The sequence below is a fragment of the Homarus americanus genome, unplaced genomic scaffold, assembly GCF_018991925.1.
Source record: "Homarus americanus isolate GMGI-L3 unplaced genomic scaffold, GMGI_Hamer_2.0 scaffold16894, whole genome shotgun sequence".
In the NCBI taxonomy this organism is placed as follows: Eukaryota; Metazoa; Arthropoda; class Malacostraca; order Decapoda; family Nephropidae; genus Homarus; species Homarus americanus.
Genome location: NW_024746541.1, coordinates 5,260,293 through 5,279,633, shown reverse-complemented (window position 1 = coordinate 5,279,633; position 19,341 = coordinate 5,260,293). Strand labels below are relative to the sequence as shown.

General features: G+C 38.2%; 2 protein-coding genes across 2 annotated transcripts; one reads left to right on the top strand and one right to left on the bottom strand.

The window, feature by feature from the left end:
• Window positions 1–2,126: 2,126 nt before the first annotated feature.
• LOC121879283 (hemocyanin B chain-like) lies at window positions 2,127–7,591 on the bottom strand. Its single transcript, XM_042385878.1, has 3 exons — window positions 7,485–7,591; window positions 3,658–5,181; window positions 2,127–2,791 (listed from the first exon to the last, which is right to left on the bottom strand). The coding sequence occupies exons 1-3, from the start codon at window positions 7,561–7,563 to the stop codon at window positions 2,355–2,357; spliced, it is 2,040 nt and encodes a 679-aa protein (XP_042241812.1). The 5' UTR covers window positions 7,564–7,591; the 3' UTR covers window positions 2,127–2,354.
• Window positions 7,592–8,837: 1,246 nt separating this feature from the next.
• LOC121879281 (hemocyanin B chain-like) lies at window positions 8,838–15,775 on the top strand. The gene is made up of 3 exons (XM_042385876.1): window positions 8,838–8,939; window positions 13,358–14,881; window positions 15,100–15,775. Exons 1-3 carry the CDS (start codon window positions 8,861–8,863, stop codon window positions 15,534–15,536), a joined length of 2,040 nt encoding a protein of 679 aa, XP_042241810.1. The 5' UTR covers window positions 8,838–8,860; the 3' UTR covers window positions 15,537–15,775.
• Window positions 15,776–19,341: the final 3,566 nt, after the last annotated feature.

Sequence of the window (19,341 nt, the reverse complement as noted above, 5' to 3'; positions counted from 1 at the left end):
AGAGGTAGAGACTCATGTCCCCCCACTCCACACCAGGAGGGATATGTTGACGCTAAGATACGGGCTGAATGTGGCTAGGAGGCGCGACACAGGGCACCCAGGTTGGTGTGCTGTCGCTAACCCCCGTTATCTGCAACTGCGTAGGTCCAATGCCTCAGCCGTCCGCCTCCAGACCTTGTGCCAGAGTGCTGGTATCCACTTCGAAGACGTTGATAGATATGTTCCACCGTTGTGTCCACCATGGGAGAACCCCAACTTTCATGTGGAAACATCGTGACCTCCAGGAGGGAAGAGGGACCTACATCCTGAGCTCCTTAAACAAATTTTCTATCAATTTCCAGAAGGATACAGCGCCTATACTCACGTGTACACAGACGGGTCCAGGACTGACGACAACTTAGGGGTCGGTATCTGGAGCAGAGACGGGGAGTGGAGTTTTCCGCCTGTAGCAGCATACAACCATATTCACTGCAGAGTTGTTTGCAATAAATGGAGTCATTGACATTGCAATAACAAGCGATGTCAATGATGTTATAATTTCAGACTCTCTGTCAGCTCTTAAAGCAATTCAAAGTGGTAACGCTACCAGCAATAAGGTACAGGGCAACATTATTAATAAACTACATGCGTGTGCCAAGAATATGGTGTTGATATGGGTGCCTGGGCATTGCAACATTCGGGGCAATGAACAGGCAGACAAACTAGGAAAAGCGATCGTGGGTCTCAGGGAGACAACCAATGTACCCTGGGAGCGGCAGTCATGTCTCTCCTTGGGGAAGACATATACAACAGGGAAGTGGCAACATGAATGGGCCAGGTTAAATCTTCGCAACAACTGCAAGATTAACATAAGAAACTGGCTCTCAGCATACAGAAAGAATAGGAAGGAAGAGGTGGTCCTCGCCAGACTAAGGTTAAATTGTACCTATCTGACCCACCTAAAACCTTACATAGATAACTCCCTTCCTCCTATCTGCGCCACTTGCAACAAAATTATGTCCACCAAACACATTCTGACAAAGTGCAGGCAGCACGAACCAGCACGCCGGCGGCTTGAGATGCTAGCGACCAAGCGAGGCTTCGTGCTGACTGTACCCAACTTATTGCAAGATGATGTCACCATAAGTGACGTTGTAATAATCGGCATGCTGTGAAACATACACTCATCAATGATTTTTATAATATGTATGTAACCATGCCCTAAATAAAATGAAAATGAATAAATCAAAACAAAGATATGAAAATATATAACACAAGAGACATATCAAAAACCTTTTCATTACATGCAACACGCACATATACAAAGTAAAACTGACACCTACCAACACCATATAAACAAAAAGACACGGGCTACACCATCACAAAAAAAACAACAGCAACAACAACAGTGAAACTTGTCACCTGACTGGCCATTTCATCTGGACTGTCAGTAACTCACCATCATATCACCCACTCATACCATAATTCATCCCAAACCAAACAACACCAAGAACAAGAAGACCACAAGAATAACAAGAAAAGAAGAAACAAGACCATCAGATTAGCTCTACCATCAGAGTAATGAAGTAATGTGGCAAGAAAGAAGACCAAGACTAGAAGAAGAAACCGCAAGAAAGATCCAGAAGAAGAAAGAAGACATAAGCTCCGGCCGAGATAACCGAAAGGCGAAATGGCCAGTAATCTCCAAACAAGCCAAGACAACAGTTTCTTCTTTCTGTTGAATTTGTATGCCTTTCTAGGTTGTCTCAGGAGTATCTTTGAGTGCTAAAATCATTTCTTTTCAAGAAGTGTCTCATTGAGATGGCAAACAGAAGGTATCGATACTTTTATAAATGGCATCATAAAACACAAGTCCTTAATATGACCAACAAATATCAATCGTTGATTTCCCTGTCTAACTTTCGGCATTTCTTATGGTCACAATTATTATCATGTTTTCACCACATGATAACATTCATAATGTCTTAATATATTACAGTATCTGTATAACGTGTTGGGTTTCAACGCCACCAAGCCTTTTTTTTCTAAACAACTTCATGAGTGAACGATTCAGTAAATTTGATGAAAAAATATATTATCAGTTTACAATAAAAAAGAGGATTTTAACGTATAATAAATCAATAAAATTTGATTGCCAGTATATTTTTAATGTTTTTGAAGACATTTCACTTAAACTTCATTTAACTGAAATTAGAAGAACCTTTCAATAACATAAATGGTAATACCCAAATAGAAAAAAATGATAGTCAATGGCGAATTTTCATAAGCCAGTATTTTTAAATTATTTCAATTTTTAAGAAAAAACTAATAGGTGTTCATCTTAAGTTTGACAATATGATAATTTTGTATGTAATTTAATGTTCTTCTTTAAAGAATACCTTCACATGGGTGACATTAATATTAGCAACATCATGGAAGACTCGTTCATCAGGAATGCTACGTTCTAGTGGGTAGCCCATGGGCTTCTTGTCTGGGTATTTTTCACCATGGGCGCCACATTGAGCATGGGTGCCTCCGTGTTCGTCAGTCTCGGGATGGTCTGTGACTTTATCCTCATCACCGTTGGTCACAGCCACAAACAGGTCGAAGTCCATACCGTTGACTGTTCCCTTAGGCAGGAGCAATCTGGCAGGAAGGCCACATGATCGCTCGTACTCGTGCAGGTCAAGTTTGCTGCCGCTGGCTACGGCCTGGTCAGTCTTCTCGTGAAGTTCTGCTAAGCTCAATGAATCAGGAACAGTCACCGAAGACTCGGTAGACTTGCGATCGATCTTGTTTGATCCAGTTTTTACTATGGAAAGTAAAATAAGATGTATAGTTTTCAATAAGTATGTATTACGTACAGAATTAACTAAAAATTATATGCCGTCTCCAATGTTCCGTAAAGAAATACGCACGCACACACACACACACACACACACACACACATAAATAAATAAATAAATATATATATATATATATATATATATATATATATATATATATATATATATATATATATATATATATATATATATATATATATATATATATATATATATATATATATATATATATATATATATATATATATATATATATATATATATATATATATATATATATATATATATATATATATATATACCTGGATATTCGATTGAGATAATTGCGTAATAACCATAACTTAGTTGCATTTCTATTAATTTGGAAACATCTGATTGTTCATAAACGATCAAATAGATCATCCTAATACCATAAATGAATACTACCCAAGAAAACTTTACTTAACCTTATATAATCCAAAGTACTGTAATCTTACCCATCCTAACCTAACCTAATCAACTTTACTTGAAAATTTTATGATGGAAAACGATGTCTTAAGTGAAACGAGAATACTTGACTTTATACCTGTAATTATAATTAATTTTTTAGTATAAAAAGAAAACGTTTTCTCTTTTTGGAAATTTTTTTTTGCTGCTTTTTAAATTTATTCTTCGATTATCCCCATTAATAATCACACAAATGCACACCATATATATATATATATATATATATATATATATATATATATATATATATATATATATATATATATATATATATATATATATATATATATATATATATATATATATATATATATAGATGAAGTCTGAGAAATTAAAGGGAACTCACATTGCTTGTAGAACTTGTCCATCTCAATGCAGGTCCAGTGTCCTTCCGACAAAGGGATGTGTATATGGTTGTTATCAACAGTGGGACATAAGTAGATACGGACGGTGGCCAGGATGTCACCTTCGTTGTTGTTTTGGACGAGAATTTTGTAACTAAATTCTTCATGGTTAAGACGGTGGACATATGCGCTAATGGCTACATCATGAACTTTTTCTAATTCATCCACAGCATTGCCGAGACTGAATTCAAATTCATCAAAGAATGTATTTAGCTGCCCAACAATTTCAACTTCTTCAACCGCCACACCAGTAAACTCAATGTCAGCTTTGGTGTAAGGAGGAAGTGAGTCCTTGTGTTCCTTAAAGATGTTATCCATGTATTTGTGTAGTCGGAAGAAACTTGGGTCGCGGGTGGCAGTCTCAAAGTGTTCCATCACACCGGGAGGCATGTTGAATTTGCCATGGGGATCACCTTGTCGACCAAGCATTATGTGAGCAGTGTTGTGCAGTGCACCATAATACTGGGCGTTGGGGCTGTACACGGATGATTCAATGATGTCCCCGAGGACGTCAATGCCATGATCATTCCTGATATTGATGTTATCACCATGATTGTCGGTCACGTAACCGTGAGCAATGGCGTCACGAATGCGACTCTCGATGATAATCATGTCACGCACGTGAGCTACACCGTCCACATCCTCAAAGTGTACGTTGTCAGGACGTGCAGGGAACTCACCACCATACTTGTAGCTGGTATGTGGTGCAAAACCTTCATGAATAATACGCTCCCAGTGAAGCTCGTCAACTGGGTCTAGCCAGTTAGAGAGGCGCTCAGCGTCAAAGCGTACAGTGAGTTGATGATGGGCCCAGAAGAATAGCTCGCCCTTGCGATCAAGATGGTAACCATAGGAGTCCTTCCACCAGAAGGGGAAGTCCATATGCCAAGTAACGTGGTGAATATTGAGGCCAATGTCCTCACCGAAGTAGGCCACTCTTTGTTCCTTGTTCTTTTTCGTCCCTGTGAATTTCATCTCAAACCTGCCTGGTGTCTGGGTCATCTTGGCAGTGTAAGCCTTGTGGATGATTTCACTGTTGGTGAACATATGGGGAGTGATTTCGTAGAGTGGAGGTAATACAATCCCTTGTCCCAACTCAGAGTGGATAACTGCTGTATAGAGTGCGTAAGCGAATTCTCCTTCATTCATACGTTCACGGAAGAAGGCGGCATTGTCAACAAAGCACTCCCAAGACTTGCAGTGCATCAGGACATCAAAAAGCATGAGAGCTTCTTCACGCTGGCGAGGGTTAAAAAGAGAGAACCAATGATGCTGCTCCAAGAATCTGTGATCATTGAGCTCTTCCATAAGATGATGGGCGGCTGTGCCACCATCTGTATACATGGAAGTGTCAGCCTCAGGGCTGAAGGTCTCGGAGATTTGCTTCAGGTCGGAATAATGAAGATGGTCGTAAATTCTATCCAGCAGATGGTTGACATCCTGTTGTCTCTTGGCTGTACTGTCACCTACAAAAATTCGGGAATACATTCTAGTTATTAATAAAATCAACGAAAATGTTATGTTCAGGGACAATATTATTTATGTATTGTGCTATTCTCTGGAACAAATCTGTGTTTAATCGATGATACATTAGTGCCATATCTTAGTTGCATAGATGTGTACATATGTAGAAAGTTTTCCCTTTATATATATATATATATATATATATATATATATATATATATATATATAATATAATATATATATATATATATATATATATATATTATTAATATATATATATATATATATATAATATATATATATATATATATATATATATATATATATATATATATATATATATATATATATATATATATAAGTCAGGGAGGGGAGAAGTGTTAAATGACAGTGAAGAAATAAGCAAAGCATTGAACAGCTACTTCTTATCAGTTTTCACAGAAGAAATTTGAGATGAAATTCTAGAGGTGGAACTGATATTTAAAGGAAAGGAAGAAGAGAAATTAAAGAATATCACTATTAGAAAAGAGGATGTTCTTAAGAAGATAAATAAACTAAAGAAAACAAAATCCCCAGGGCTGGATGAAATTTTCCCTCGAGTCTTGAAAGAGTGTAGGGAACAGATTAGCGGACCCCTCGTAAACTTATTGACAAAATGATTAGACACTGGAGTTGTGCCAGACTTGTGGAAACAGGCAAATGTAGTACCCATATTCAAAAAGGGAGACAGAGCATCAGCGTCAAATTACCGGCCGATCAGTTTGACGTCAGTAGTGGGGAAATTTCTTGAATCAATTATAGCAGATAGCATCCGATAGCATCTAGAGAAAAGCAAATTAATCTACGATTCTCAACATGGGTTTACAAAGGGAAACTTTTGTCTAACAAATCTGCTAACTTTTTTAGGAAAGTCTTCGAGGTAGTAGATAATGACGAAAATTACGATGTTATTTACTTAGACTTTAGCAAAGCATTTGACAGAGTACCGCATCAGAGGCTTCTGAGAAAAGTTAAGGCTCATGATATCGAGGGGAAGTTTTAAATTGGATAAAATCATGGCTCACCGATAGAACGCAGAGGGTCAGCGTAGATGGTGTTAAATCTGAGTGGGTCCGTGTAACCAGTGGGGTTCCCCAGGGGTCAGTACTAGGCCCACTCTTGTTCATAATATACATAAACGATCTAGATACTGGGATCAGCAGTGACATAAGCAAGTTTGCGGATGACACCAAAATAGGGCGGCAAATTAATTCAGGGCAGGATGCAAATGCATTACAGGAGGATCTAAATAAACTGCAGGGGTAGTCTGAAAAATGGCAAATGTAATTCAACACCAGCAAGTGCAGCGTACTTAATATTGGAAGAACAAATACTTATAATGTATACAGCCTTAACAACATCAACCTAGAGAAGTCGACTTGTGAAAGAGACCTAGGGGTACTTGTAAGCCCGGACCTACGGCCTAGAAAACAGTGCGTTAATGTTCGAAATAAGGCAAACAGAGTATTGGGTTTTATATCTAGAAGTGTAAGTAACAAGAGTGCAGAGGTCTTATTGCAACTATATCTTGCGCTAGTCAGGCCGCACCTCGATTATGCGGTTCAGTTCTGGTGCCCCTATTACAGAATGGATATAAATTCACTAGAGTCGGTGCAGCGAAGAATGACAAAAATGATTCCGGGACTTAGAAACCTTCCATATCAGGATAGGTTAAAGAAACTTAACTTGCATTCCCTAGAAAGACGAAGAGTGCGAGGAGATATGATAGAAGTATTTAAGTGAGTGAAAGGAATCAATAAAGGGGATATAGATAAAGTTCTTATAATATCCGAGCAGGATAGGACTCGGAGCAACGGATTCAAGTTGGATAAGTTTAGGTTTAGGAGGGAGATAGGAAGAAACTGGTTCACAAATAGGGTGGTGGACGAGTGGAACCAGCTTAGCAACTTTGTAGTAAGTGCGGGAACTCTGGAAAGTTTCAAAAGGAGGCTAAATAGATTCATGGATGATAGAGAGTGGTAGTAACTCTCGACAGGAGCTGCCATGCACAGGCCAACCGGCCTATTGCAGACTCCTTATTTTCTTATGTTCTTATGTTCTTATAATCATATGTGAATGTGACTGTGCCTCTGTATTTAGGTATATTCGGATGTATGCGTCTCAATGTGTGCGGTCACATGTGCTTCATTACGTGTATAGGCATTAATCTGCACTTCTTTATGCAGGGTAAATTCCGTGTTTTTTTTAGAAAGCCGTAAAGATATGAGAATTGTTTTCAGTGTACAATAGTAAGATATTTGCTCACCGGAAGCGTCGTTCTGGTAGCTGAAGCTTGGCCAGGCAGCAGCCGCGGCCACCAGTGTGCACAAGATGAGGACCTTCATGATGATGGTGGTTGTGAAGTGTCGTACTACCCTCTTATATACTCCTCCTCACTCGCCCTGATGATTACCTCTTATCAGCTCTGAGAACTTTTATGCTTGAAATCTGATTGTCAACACGTTCTTATCTCTAACCTTCGTGTCTCTACTGTATGTTCGATTGGTACTTGTTGCTAAATGAGTTCAAGTCATTTCAAATATGTTCATACAATATTTTTGTCCCTCTGTCTTTCACCACTCTATCTTATGATTAAAACTTTCAGAATAAGTTTTGGTAAACATTGTTAGTCATCTAAGTTCTGAAATTGTATAAATACCATGTACAAATTTCATAAAATAACTACTTTACATGCATATCAATTTCAAATGCCATCGAAAAGTTAAATATCAAAGTATTTTTCAATTAAGAATAATTTAATACCACAAAATACATGATGACAGAAACTTGAGGATTATTAATATTACGCAAATGCTTTTGGACCAGGGGTCTGCAACCTTTATACACTAGTCGGCCACCTAATGGTGCAAGTAATCAGCAATCAGCTGCAGGTGTACTAGGCCAACAAAAGTCAGCACTGCGTTCCACAGAATTGAATGTAAAATCAGAAATGCAGGACGATATTTTATTGTGAGAAAGCTGTTATAAACATCAGTGCTATTTAACACTAAACATAGCTTTCATTTTCAGCAAATACATATTCTGCATTGAAATAATCGCACTAGTCGCCTATTAAAATATAAATATGAAATATAAAATCGCCTATTAAAATATTCTGTAACGAAAGTAGGGAAACATAACTTTTAGCAATACAAAATATGGAAATATAAAACTGTTTTCGAGCAGTACAAAATTTAGACACCACTCAGACGGCCGCAAACGTACCCCTTTCTGGCCGCATGTGGCCGTAAAAATGGGGGTTGCAGACCCCTTTTTTAGAGGGTTGAAAATATTCATATGACGAAGACTTTCTGATGTCTTGAGAAAAAATATCGATATACATTTACCTGAGTAAATGGACACGTCTTATTGGTATCGATAAGTATACGATGCAAGTTTTAATTATGAGTTAGAGTGACGAAAGACAGAGGGCAGAAATATGAACGAAGACATTTAAAGGGCTGAGAAATCATATAGCAACAGATACCAATCTAAAATGAGGACATGAAGGCTAGAGACAAGAAAGTGTTGTCAAGCAGATCATTAGCATAAAAGTTCCCCGAGCTGATAAGAGGTAACTATTAGGACGAGTGAGGAGGAGTATATAAGAGGGTGGTACGACACTTCACAACCACCATCACCATGAAGGTCCTCATCTTGTGCACACTGGTGGCCGCGGCTGCTGCCTGGCCAAGCTTCAGCTACCAGAACGACGCCTCCGGTGAGCAAATATCTTACTATTGTACACTGAAAACAATTCTCACAATTTTACCTCTTTCTAAAAAGCACGGATTTTACGCTGCATATATTTTACAAGGTGCAGAGTAAAGCATATAAGCATAATGGAGTACATGCGACTGCACATATACGTTTATACCTAATAGTTGTCCCTCGTGTAATGAGGATGGCCGGCCCAAGGGCCATCTAGGCGTGAATTTGTTTAAGGTGTAGATGCTGTCGCCAACACAACAACCACACCCTGAATTAACGAGCTGCATGACCCAGTGTCAAGGAATAGTCAGTAAGACCCTAAGCACATGTGCACATTCACATTCGCTGCAGATGTTTATGTTCCACACACACACACACACACACACACACTTTAATGAACTTTAATGTTGATTTGTATGAACTGATCCCCAATAAAAAAGTCAGATTAGTTGATTTGTTAATCTTAATACAACTGTGCCAACGCGGGGATCCAGCATTTGTACACTTATTACCTACAGTAGACCAACAGTAAAAGAGGAAATATTTATTTTGATAATTAATACAATATTTTTCTTATAAAGAATTATGAATATCTTACATTCAACCTAATGCTTCGTCATGAAGGTTGAAAAAAATATATGCTGCAGTATGGATAATTCAGATGACTGTCAATCACAAAAGTGATGCTCCATAAAAAATGATATTATATAAAACAAAATTCTTAACAGTTAAACCAGACCATCGAAGTGATAAAACAAAAGCAAAACTCAAGGCACTCGTAAACTACTAACTAATAAGTATATGAGCCAACTAATTTACACCAACACTTAGGTAATTTGTTAAAATACCAACCATTTTATCTACCATGTACATGGAGCTACCAGCCATTTTAACTACCATGTACATGGAGCTACCAGCCATTTTACTACCATGTACATGGAGCTACCAGCCATTTTAACTACCATGTACAGTACATGGAGGTAACTTATAGAAAGTTTAGTTAAAAATGGCTGATTTAATTATCAACCAATTTTTGGAACTTTGTGACTAAACGTGCAAATGATTTAAATTAGTCTACTGATAATCAGCTTCCAATTACATATTTCATAAAGATTATTGTGGCACCGCTGTTTATCAATCAATATTTTATTGTATTACATAAGAACATACGAATGTAAGAAAGGAAGAAACTGCAGCTGACCTATTGGCCCATATTGGGCAGTCCCGTTTTCACCCAACTCCTATCGCTCACCTATCCATCCAACCTATGTTTGAAGCTATCCAGCATATTAGAATTAATGATGATGTTTGGTAACTTGTTCCAGTCATCCACTACTCAATAATAAACCAGGGTTTACCTATTTCGCGCCTAAATTTAAATTTGTCTAATCAAAAACCATTGCTACGAGTTCGCTCCTGATTGGATACTCTGAGTACCTTTGTAATATCACTTTTTTTAGTCCAGACTATCCATTTATGCACCTCGGTCATATCTCACCTCATTTTACTTCTCGAAAGAGTGCAAATTAAGATGCTTTAACTTGTCTCTGTACTCAAGATTCCTAATGCCCGGGGTTAGTCTTGTCATTCTCCTGTGAATTCTTTTTCGGGATTTTATATCCATTCTGTAATACGGTCTACCAGACCTGAACCGCGTAATCCAAGTGAGGTCTCACAAGCGCCAGGTATAGTTTTAGGAGAACCTCGCTAGTCTTGTAACTAACACCATTTTGTTTGAACCCAAGTACTTTGTTAGCATTGTTTCGAGCAAATACACATTGTTGAGTAGGTTTAAGATTCCTACTTATCATCACTCCTAGATCTTTCTCAGTCGGATTTCTCTATAACAACATTGTTCATTTGATATCTGGTTTCTTTGTTTACATCTTCTCGGTTAAGTACTTTACATTTGCCCACATTAAATTTCAACTGCCATTTTCAGATCATGCGAGATTTTTTTTTTTTTAGATATTCCTGTAGTTTTAATTACACGCCTTATTTTAGTGTCAGCAGCAAATTTACTTATGTTGCTGTCTACGCCTATATCTATGTTTTTTTTATGTATATAATAAATAGTAATGGTCCAAGTACTGAGTCTTGGGAGTGAGTAACGTTACCCCAATCGGATTTCGTGCCGCTAATGCTTACTCGCTGTTTCCTGTCCTGTAACCACGCCCAAATCCATTTAGAATATCTCCTCCAATTCCAACACCCTCCACTTTTCGTATTAGTTTTTCGTGGCGGGGAGGGGGAGGGACTCTATCGAAGGATTTGCTAAAGTCGAGTTATACTACATCATAACCGTGTATGTCACCTGATTCGAAAACAGTTGAAAAGAATGTTAATAGATTAGTCAGACATGAACTCCCACTCGTGAAGCCATGTTGGGAATCATTAGTCAACTTGTGCTTCTCCAGGTGATATCGAATGGAGTTTGAAATTAATGCTTTCTGCAATTTTCCTACAATTGATGTTAAACTGATTGGGCGGTAGTTAGAGGATAGTGATCTATTTCCCTTCTTGAAAGTCGGTATCACATTCGTTGTCCTCCAGGATTCTGGTATTAAGAACATAAGAACATAAGAAAATAAGGAGTCTACAATAGGCCGGTTGGCCTGTGCATGGCAGCTCCTGTCGAGAGTTACTACCACTCTCTATCATCCATGAATCTATCTAGTCTCCTTTTGAAACTTTCCAGAGTACCCGCACTTACTACAAAGTTGCTAAGCTTGTTCCACTCGTCCACCACCATATTTGTGAACCAGTTTCTTCCTATCTCCCTCCTAAACCTAAACTTATCCTACTTGAATCCGTTGCTCCGAGTCCTATCCTGCTCGGATATTATAAGAACTTTATCTATATCCCCTTTATTGATTCCTTTCACCCACTTGAATACTTCTAACATATCTCCCCGCACTCTTCGTCTTTCTAGGGAATGCAAGTTAAGTTTCTTTAACCTATCCTGATATGGAAGGTTTCTAAGTCCCGGAATCATTTTTGTCATTCTTCGCTGCACCGACTCTAGTGAATTTATATCCATTCTGTAATAGGGGCACCAGAACTGAACCGCATAATCGAGGTGCGGCCTGACTAGCGCAAGATATAGTTGCAATAAGACCTCTGCACTCTTGTTACTTACACTTCTAGATATAAAACCCAATACTCTGTTTGCCGTATTTCGAACATTAACGCACTGTTTTCTAGGCCGTAGGTCCGGGCTTACAAGTACCCCTAGGTCTCTTTCACAAGTCGACTTCTCTAGGTTGATGTTGTTAAGGCTGTATACATTATAAGTATTTGTTCTTCCAATATTAAGTACGCTGCACTTGCTGGTGTTGAATTTCATTTGCCATTTTTCAGACCACCCCTGCAGTTTATTTAGATCCTCCTGTAATGCATTTGCATCCTGCCCTGAATTAATTTGCCGCCCTATTTTGGTGTCATCCGCAAACTTGCTTATGTCACTGCTGATCCCAGTATTACACTCGTTTTAATGACATGTTAAACAAATTTGCTCAGGGCATACTAATCTCTTCCTTACATTCGTTTAATACTCTGGCATATATTACATAACCATTAGACAGACAGACAGACAGACAGACAGTCACACACACACACACACACACACACACACACACACACTCACACTCACAACTAATATACAAACACTTGCATACACATATGCATGCAAACAAACACATATACGTATATAAATATGCACAGACCCACAAGAACATCATCTTTCAGCTCTATTCTCATTACCTATAAAACTCAATCACATCGTCATTAAAGTCATGTATGTATCGTAAAAGTTAATAATTAGACATTCTTTCAATGGTTGCTCTATATACTGTAGCAGCCTCCATCTCAGTACTATAAGCTCCAGTGGTAATTACTACAATATTTCTCTAAGGACGTTATTTATGTCAAGCATACAGTAAGCCTTTTCGTACACCAGAAAGCTTGAGCAAATTAAACATGCTTTAGTATAATACAAATGAATATCTGTGAAAGAAGGGAAGCTATATGAAAAAGTTTTGTTATTAACCCCCCCCCCCTCAAAAAAAATCATTGGCAGTTAAACTCATACAAGGAAAGTCATAAACTATCTAAAAAAATTAAAAATTCTGATTAACTTGCCCGTAGATTATAAATATACACGTTAACTACTACCCGTATTTGCGAAGTTACTTCCGTCGACATTTAGGAAATTTGTGAATATGCCTGTTATGTAAATAACCATGAATATTGAGGTAACTTGTGGCTGTGCATATTTCATATATATTATTATTATTATGTCATCAAACCCTTCCCTGATCATTACATTGCAATCTACTTTACTGTAATAGGTACAAGGATGCATCCCCCCCCCCCCAGTATTTCAGTAAACTGACGTAGCTCTTACAAATTTATTTTTTCTTTTTGTAGGTGACAGTACAGCCAAGAGACAACAAGATGTCAACCATCTGCTGGATAGAATTTACGACCATCTTCATTATTCCGACCTGAAGCAAATCTCCGACACCTTTAGCCCTGAGGCTGACACTTCCATGTATACAGATGGTGGCGCAGCCGCACATCATCTTATGGAAGAGCTCAATGATCACAGATTGTTGGAGCAGCATCATTGGTTCTCTCTTTTTAACCCACGCCAGCGTGAAGAAGCTCTCATGCTTTTTGATGTCCTGATGCACTGCAAGTCTTGGGAGTGCTTTGTTGACAATGCCGCCTTCTTCCGTGAACGTATGAATGAAGGGGAATTCGCCTACGCACTCTATACAGCAGTTATCCACTCTGAGTTGGGACAAGGGATTGCATTACCTCCACTCTATGAAATCACTCCCCATATGTTCACCAACAGCGAAATCATCCACAAGGCTTACACTGCCAAGATGACCCAGACACCAGGCAGGTTTGAGATGAAATTCACAGGGACGAAAAAGAACAAGGAACAAAGAGTGGCCTACTTCGGTGAGGACATTGGCCTCAATATTCACCACGTTACTTGGCATATGGACTTCCCCTTCTGGTGGAAGGACTCCTATGGCTACCATCTTGATCGCAAGGGCGAGCTATTCTTCTGGGCCCATCATCAACTCACTGTACGCTTTGACGCTGAGCGCCTCTCTAACTGGCTAGACCCAGTTGACGAGCTACACTGGGAGCGTACTATTCATGAAGGTTTTGCACCACATACCAGCTACAAGTATGGTGGTGAGTTCCCTGCACGTCCTGACAACGTTCACTTTGAGGATGTGGACGGTGTAGCTCATGTGCGTGACATGATTATCATCGAGAGTCGCATTCGTGACGCCATTGCTCACGGTTACGTGACCGATAGGGATGGTCACCACATCAACATCAGGAACGATCACGGTATTGACGTCCTCGGGGACATCATCGAATCATCCGTGTACAGCCCCAACGCCCAGTATTATGGTGCACTGCACAACACAGCTCACATAATGCTTGGCCGACAAGGTGATCCCCATGGCAAGTTCAACATGCCTCCCGGTGTGATGGAACACTTTGAGACTGCCACCCGCGACCCAAGCTTCTTCCGACTTCACAAATACATGGATAACATCTTTAAGGAACACAAGGACTCTCTTCCTCCTTACACCAAATCTGACATTGAGTTCCCTGGTGTGGCGGTTGACAAAATTGAAATTATTGGGCAACTAAAGACATTCTTTGATGAATTTGAATTCAGTCTCGGCAATGCTGTGGATGAATCTAAGGATGTTCAAGATGTGGCCATTAGCGCCTATGTTCACCGTCTCAACCATGAAGAATTTACTTACAAAATTCAGGTCATAAACAACAATGATAATGGCGTGCTGGCCACTGTCCGCATCTTCTTATGTCCATCACAGGACAGTAACGGCATCGATATTCATTTGTCGGAAGGACACTGGTCCTGCATTGAGATGGACAAGTTCTACAAAAAATGTGAGTTCCTTTTAATTTCTCAGACTTTATATATATATATATATATATATATATATATATATATATATATATATATATATATATATATATATATATATATATATAATATGATTTTACTTACAGAAATATTGGGCAAAGTTTAAAATCTTAAATAATCCTAAAAGCCATACGTTCTAAGCATGTAATGAAAATTATTTAATTTATTTCTCTCCACACAGTAAACACTGGATTAAACGATATCGAACGCAAGTCTACCGAGTCTACGGTGACTGTTCCTGATTACTTGAGCTTAGCCGAACTTCAGGAAAGGACTGACCAGGCCGTAGCCAGCGGCAGCGAGCTTGATCTGCACGAGTACGAGCGATCATGTGGCCTTCCTGCCAGATTGCTCCTGCCTAAGGGAAAAGTCAACGGTATGGACTTCGACCTGTTCGTGGCTGTGACCAACGGTGATGAGGATAAAGTCACAGACCATCCCGAGACTGACGAACACGGCGGCACCCACGCTCAATGTGGCTCCCATGGTGAAAAATATCCAGACAAGAAGCCCATGGGCTACCCATTAGAACGCAGCATTCCCGATGAACGAGTCTTCCATGATGTTGCTAATATTAAAGTCGCCCATGTGAAGGTATTCTTTGACGAAAATCATTAAATAATTTGAAAAAAATAATATTACAATGTCAAAATTATGATGTAAACCTATTTATGTTGTTTTAAATTTAAAGTTATTTGAACATATTATGATTGTTCGCCATTAGCTATCATTATTTGCTGTAAGGAGGTTATCTGTTATGCCATTGGAAAGATAATTTTTAACTTCATTGAAAGTGATGTTTAAGAGAATTACTTCATCATAGAAATAGTCTTCAAAAATATTAAAAATATACCAAACATGAACTTTTATTGTAAGCCTATACTAACACTATATTTTGTCACCAAATGTACTGAATCGTTGTCTTATGTGAGTATTTAGCCATAAAAAAGTCTTGGTGGTTATGAAAATCATACCATCTGTGCAGGTACTGTAGTATAGTAAAGACAATTATAAATGTTATCATGCTTTAGTTTAGTTTAACAAGTTTATTGACAAAGCTTGGAGTACAGTTTGCCTATTCTGAGTAATACAGTCAGGTCTTATATATATATATATATATATATATATATATATATATATATATATATATATATATATATATATATATATATATATATATATATATATATATATATGTAATATTCAGAAATTTCAGAGTAATTTCAAATGCCCCGCCATTAGCGATACTGAGCGTTCAAGGTCATCTGAGGGGAGAGAGCGCTGCCTGCTCATAGCGAGAGATTGCGGAACTAGGCCTATATGATATTAAATGTAATTTACCGAATTAATAATGATGCGATTCATGAAGTTAAGGGACTATTATTGAATTTGAAATTATTATAGATCGTTTAGCAGTCTGAATAATGTTACGGGTGTCCCAAGGAGTTATTAGTTAGGCGGATAATATGTCACGTAGACCTAAGCTAACGCCTTGAGGAGACGCGACGCTGCCTCTCTCTCAGTCGCGGGAAGCACTCACACAAACAAGACGTCCCTGCGCGTCTGCCACAGAAATAGTCACGTGGCCTAGTCACCTGTGCTGCGCTATTGCAGTATAACAAGTAAGTCTCATTCGATCTCAGACAGGGTTAGATATATATATATATATATATATATATATATATATATATATATATATATATATATATATATATATATATATATATATGCAAGTAAATCACTGTAGGTGGCGTGATCTAGGTATATGCTGATAACCACAATTGGTTGCATTTATAAAGTTCCTTACAAGGAATGTAATATGTTTTACTTAGGCCAGACAGGTAAAGATCTTGCAACTAGAATTAAACAACACAAATACAGTGTTAGGACAGGCCAGGAATCCAATGCTCTGTTTGTTCATTTGAGGAATAACAAGCATTGCATTGACTGGGATAATGCCTCCTCAATATTACCATGTAATTCAATTGATAGTAGGAACATCATAGAATCTAGTCTTATTAAACATACCGAAGCATTCAACATGAATTTGAGTAACGGCATGTACAAGCTGGACAATTTTGTAATTAAGAAGATTTGTGATCAGGTGAGAAGGCCGGGTCACTTGACCATCTGACCTGACCACCAACCGTTGTGTGCTATTTAAAGATTAGTAGGGTCATTACCTAATACCTGACCATTGTGGACCTGGTCTCACCCTCCTCTGTATATATACACCTTGATTTGTATTACTCTCTCTAGTCTGTACTCACCCCTGAAGATGTGAATTACACGAAAGCGCTTGGGAACTTCGTGTTTTCTTCTTTCCTTGTGGTTACCCAGCATATACCTAGATATATATATATATATATATATATATATATATATATATATATATATATATATATATATATATATACATATATATATGTGTATATATATATATATATATATATATATATGTATATGTATATATATATATATATATATATATATATATATATATATATATATATACTCAGAAATTTCAGAGAAATTTCAGAATGCCACCATTAGCAACACTGAGCGTTCATAGGGAGGGAAAAGCGCTGCCTGCTCATAGCGAGAGATTGCAGAACTAGGCCTATATGATATTAAATGTAATTTGCCGAATTAATAATGATGCGATTCATGAAGTTAAGGGACTATTATTGAATTTGAAATTATTATAGATCGTTTATCAGTCTGAATAATGTTACGGGTGTCCCAAGGAATTATTAGTTAGGCGGAAAATATGTCACGTAGGCCTAAGCTAACGCCTTGAGAGGAGAAGCGACGCTGGCTGGCCCTCAGTCACGGGGAGCATTCAGACATACGAGACGTCCCTGCGCGTCCGTCACAGAAATAGTCACGTGGCCTAGTCACCTGTGCTGGGCTATTGCAGTATAACAAGTAAGTCTCATTCAATCTCAGACAGGGTTTAGATAGGGCAGTGATAAAGTGAACTAGAGCTAACAGTGAGTTCATTTCAGGGTTTCCGTCAGAACCCACTTGACCGGAGTTGACGGGAGTTGACTGCGAGAATTGACTGCCGTTTGAGACTGCGTTGATGATTGAGGGTGGCGATTGTCGCCATTGGACCGATCAGTGTAGGCCTGTCACTGTTTAGCGGGGTAACAAAGGATCTCTTGAGTGAGCAGTGCTCCGACAACTAAAGCTTGACACGGGACCAGCATCAGCAGTGGGTGATCAGTTCTTACCACGTGGGTGCACAACACCACATGTCCTCGGTCAGCTAGAAGTGTTACCTACTGGCCATAGACACCTGCTGGCGTTCTCTCTTCCTGCCCATGGACGCACTGGGAGTACACTGAGGCTATCTGAGTAAATTAATGGTCACACAATGAGACCATGAGTCTAGGTCTCTAAAGAGATACCTAGAGAACATTTTCTCTCCATATTTGGGTGTAGTTGATACCATTTCTCAGTTACTGATATTATATTGACGTGTGTAGTTTAATATTTCTTAAATAATTTTGATAGTATAGTTTTTTGAATGTTTGTGTCATTAAGTGGAACCAGAGTGATACTGTGATTTGATTCTTTTAATGCATCTAATTTTTCTTCATAATTCTGATCTCAGGTATAACCTTTGTTCCCAAGAGTAGTGGTTAAGTTAGGTTAGGAAGTGTGCATCTGTTGGGGTGATATTATTTTGTTGAAAGCCCTTAAGGCCTATTCATTGTAGAGTATTTAATTTCTTATTTTTTATTACCATTTCCTCAGTGACTGATATTATTTTGTTGAAAGTCCTTCAGGCCTATTCATTGTAGCGTATTTAATTTCTTATTTTTTAATACCATTTCCTAAGTGACTGATATTATTTTGTGAAAGCCCTTAAGGCCTGTTTCATGTGTGCAAGCAACATTTCTTAATACTTCAAATTTATTGTTGCCTGAGTTTCTAATAATTTCTATATCATGTATAACTTTTATTCCCCAGAGTAGTGTTTTAAGTTCAAGTTAAGAGGTGCATATTGGTGTACCATTATTTGATTGTGTTTGTAGTGTTGGAGGGAATATAAGTGTCTAAATTTTACAGTGTGTCTCATTCATCCCAGTCACAGACGCTATCCTTCCACAGGTCACGGACAATTCATTTTGTTTAGTAGATTTAAGTGTTCTTGTGCTGGTTCGGAATTTTCTCAAAGGGGCGCTTCCACTGCCATTACCATCTTATAATCTTAATAAACCCCAAGTCCAGTAAATTCCGACCGGTTACATATATATATATATAAATATATATATATATATATATATATATATCTTGATAAAATCACGGGAAAAATGGAAACAACGGGCACCTTAGCTTTCGTCTTTATTCAAGACATCTTCAGAGGCAACTGGACTACATGGACAGAGGCTTAAATATACAGAATTTGACCTTT

Coding starts and splice junctions, on each gene's coding strand:
- LOC121879283 (XM_042385878.1), bottom strand. CDS start 7,563: ATGAAGGTCCTCATCTTGTGCACACTGGTGGCCGCGGCTGCTGCCTGG. Junction 5,182..7,484: donor CTACCAGAACGACGCTTCCG/GTGAGCAAATAT, acceptor GAATTTTTGTAG/GTGACAGTACAGCCAAGAGA. Junction 2,792..3,657: donor GGACAAGTTCTACAAGCAAT/GTGAGTTCCCTT, acceptor TACTTTCCATAG/TAAAAACTGGATCAAACAAG.
- LOC121879281 (XM_042385876.1), top strand. CDS start 8,861: ATGAAGGTCCTCATCTTGTGCACACTGGTGGCCGCGGCTGCTGCCTGG. Junction 8,940..13,357: donor CTACCAGAACGACGCCTCCG/GTGAGCAAATAT, acceptor TTCTTTTTGTAG/GTGACAGTACAGCCAAGAGA. Junction 14,882..15,099: donor GGACAAGTTCTACAAAAAAT/GTGAGTTCCTTT, acceptor CTCTCCACACAG/TAAACACTGGATTAAACGAT.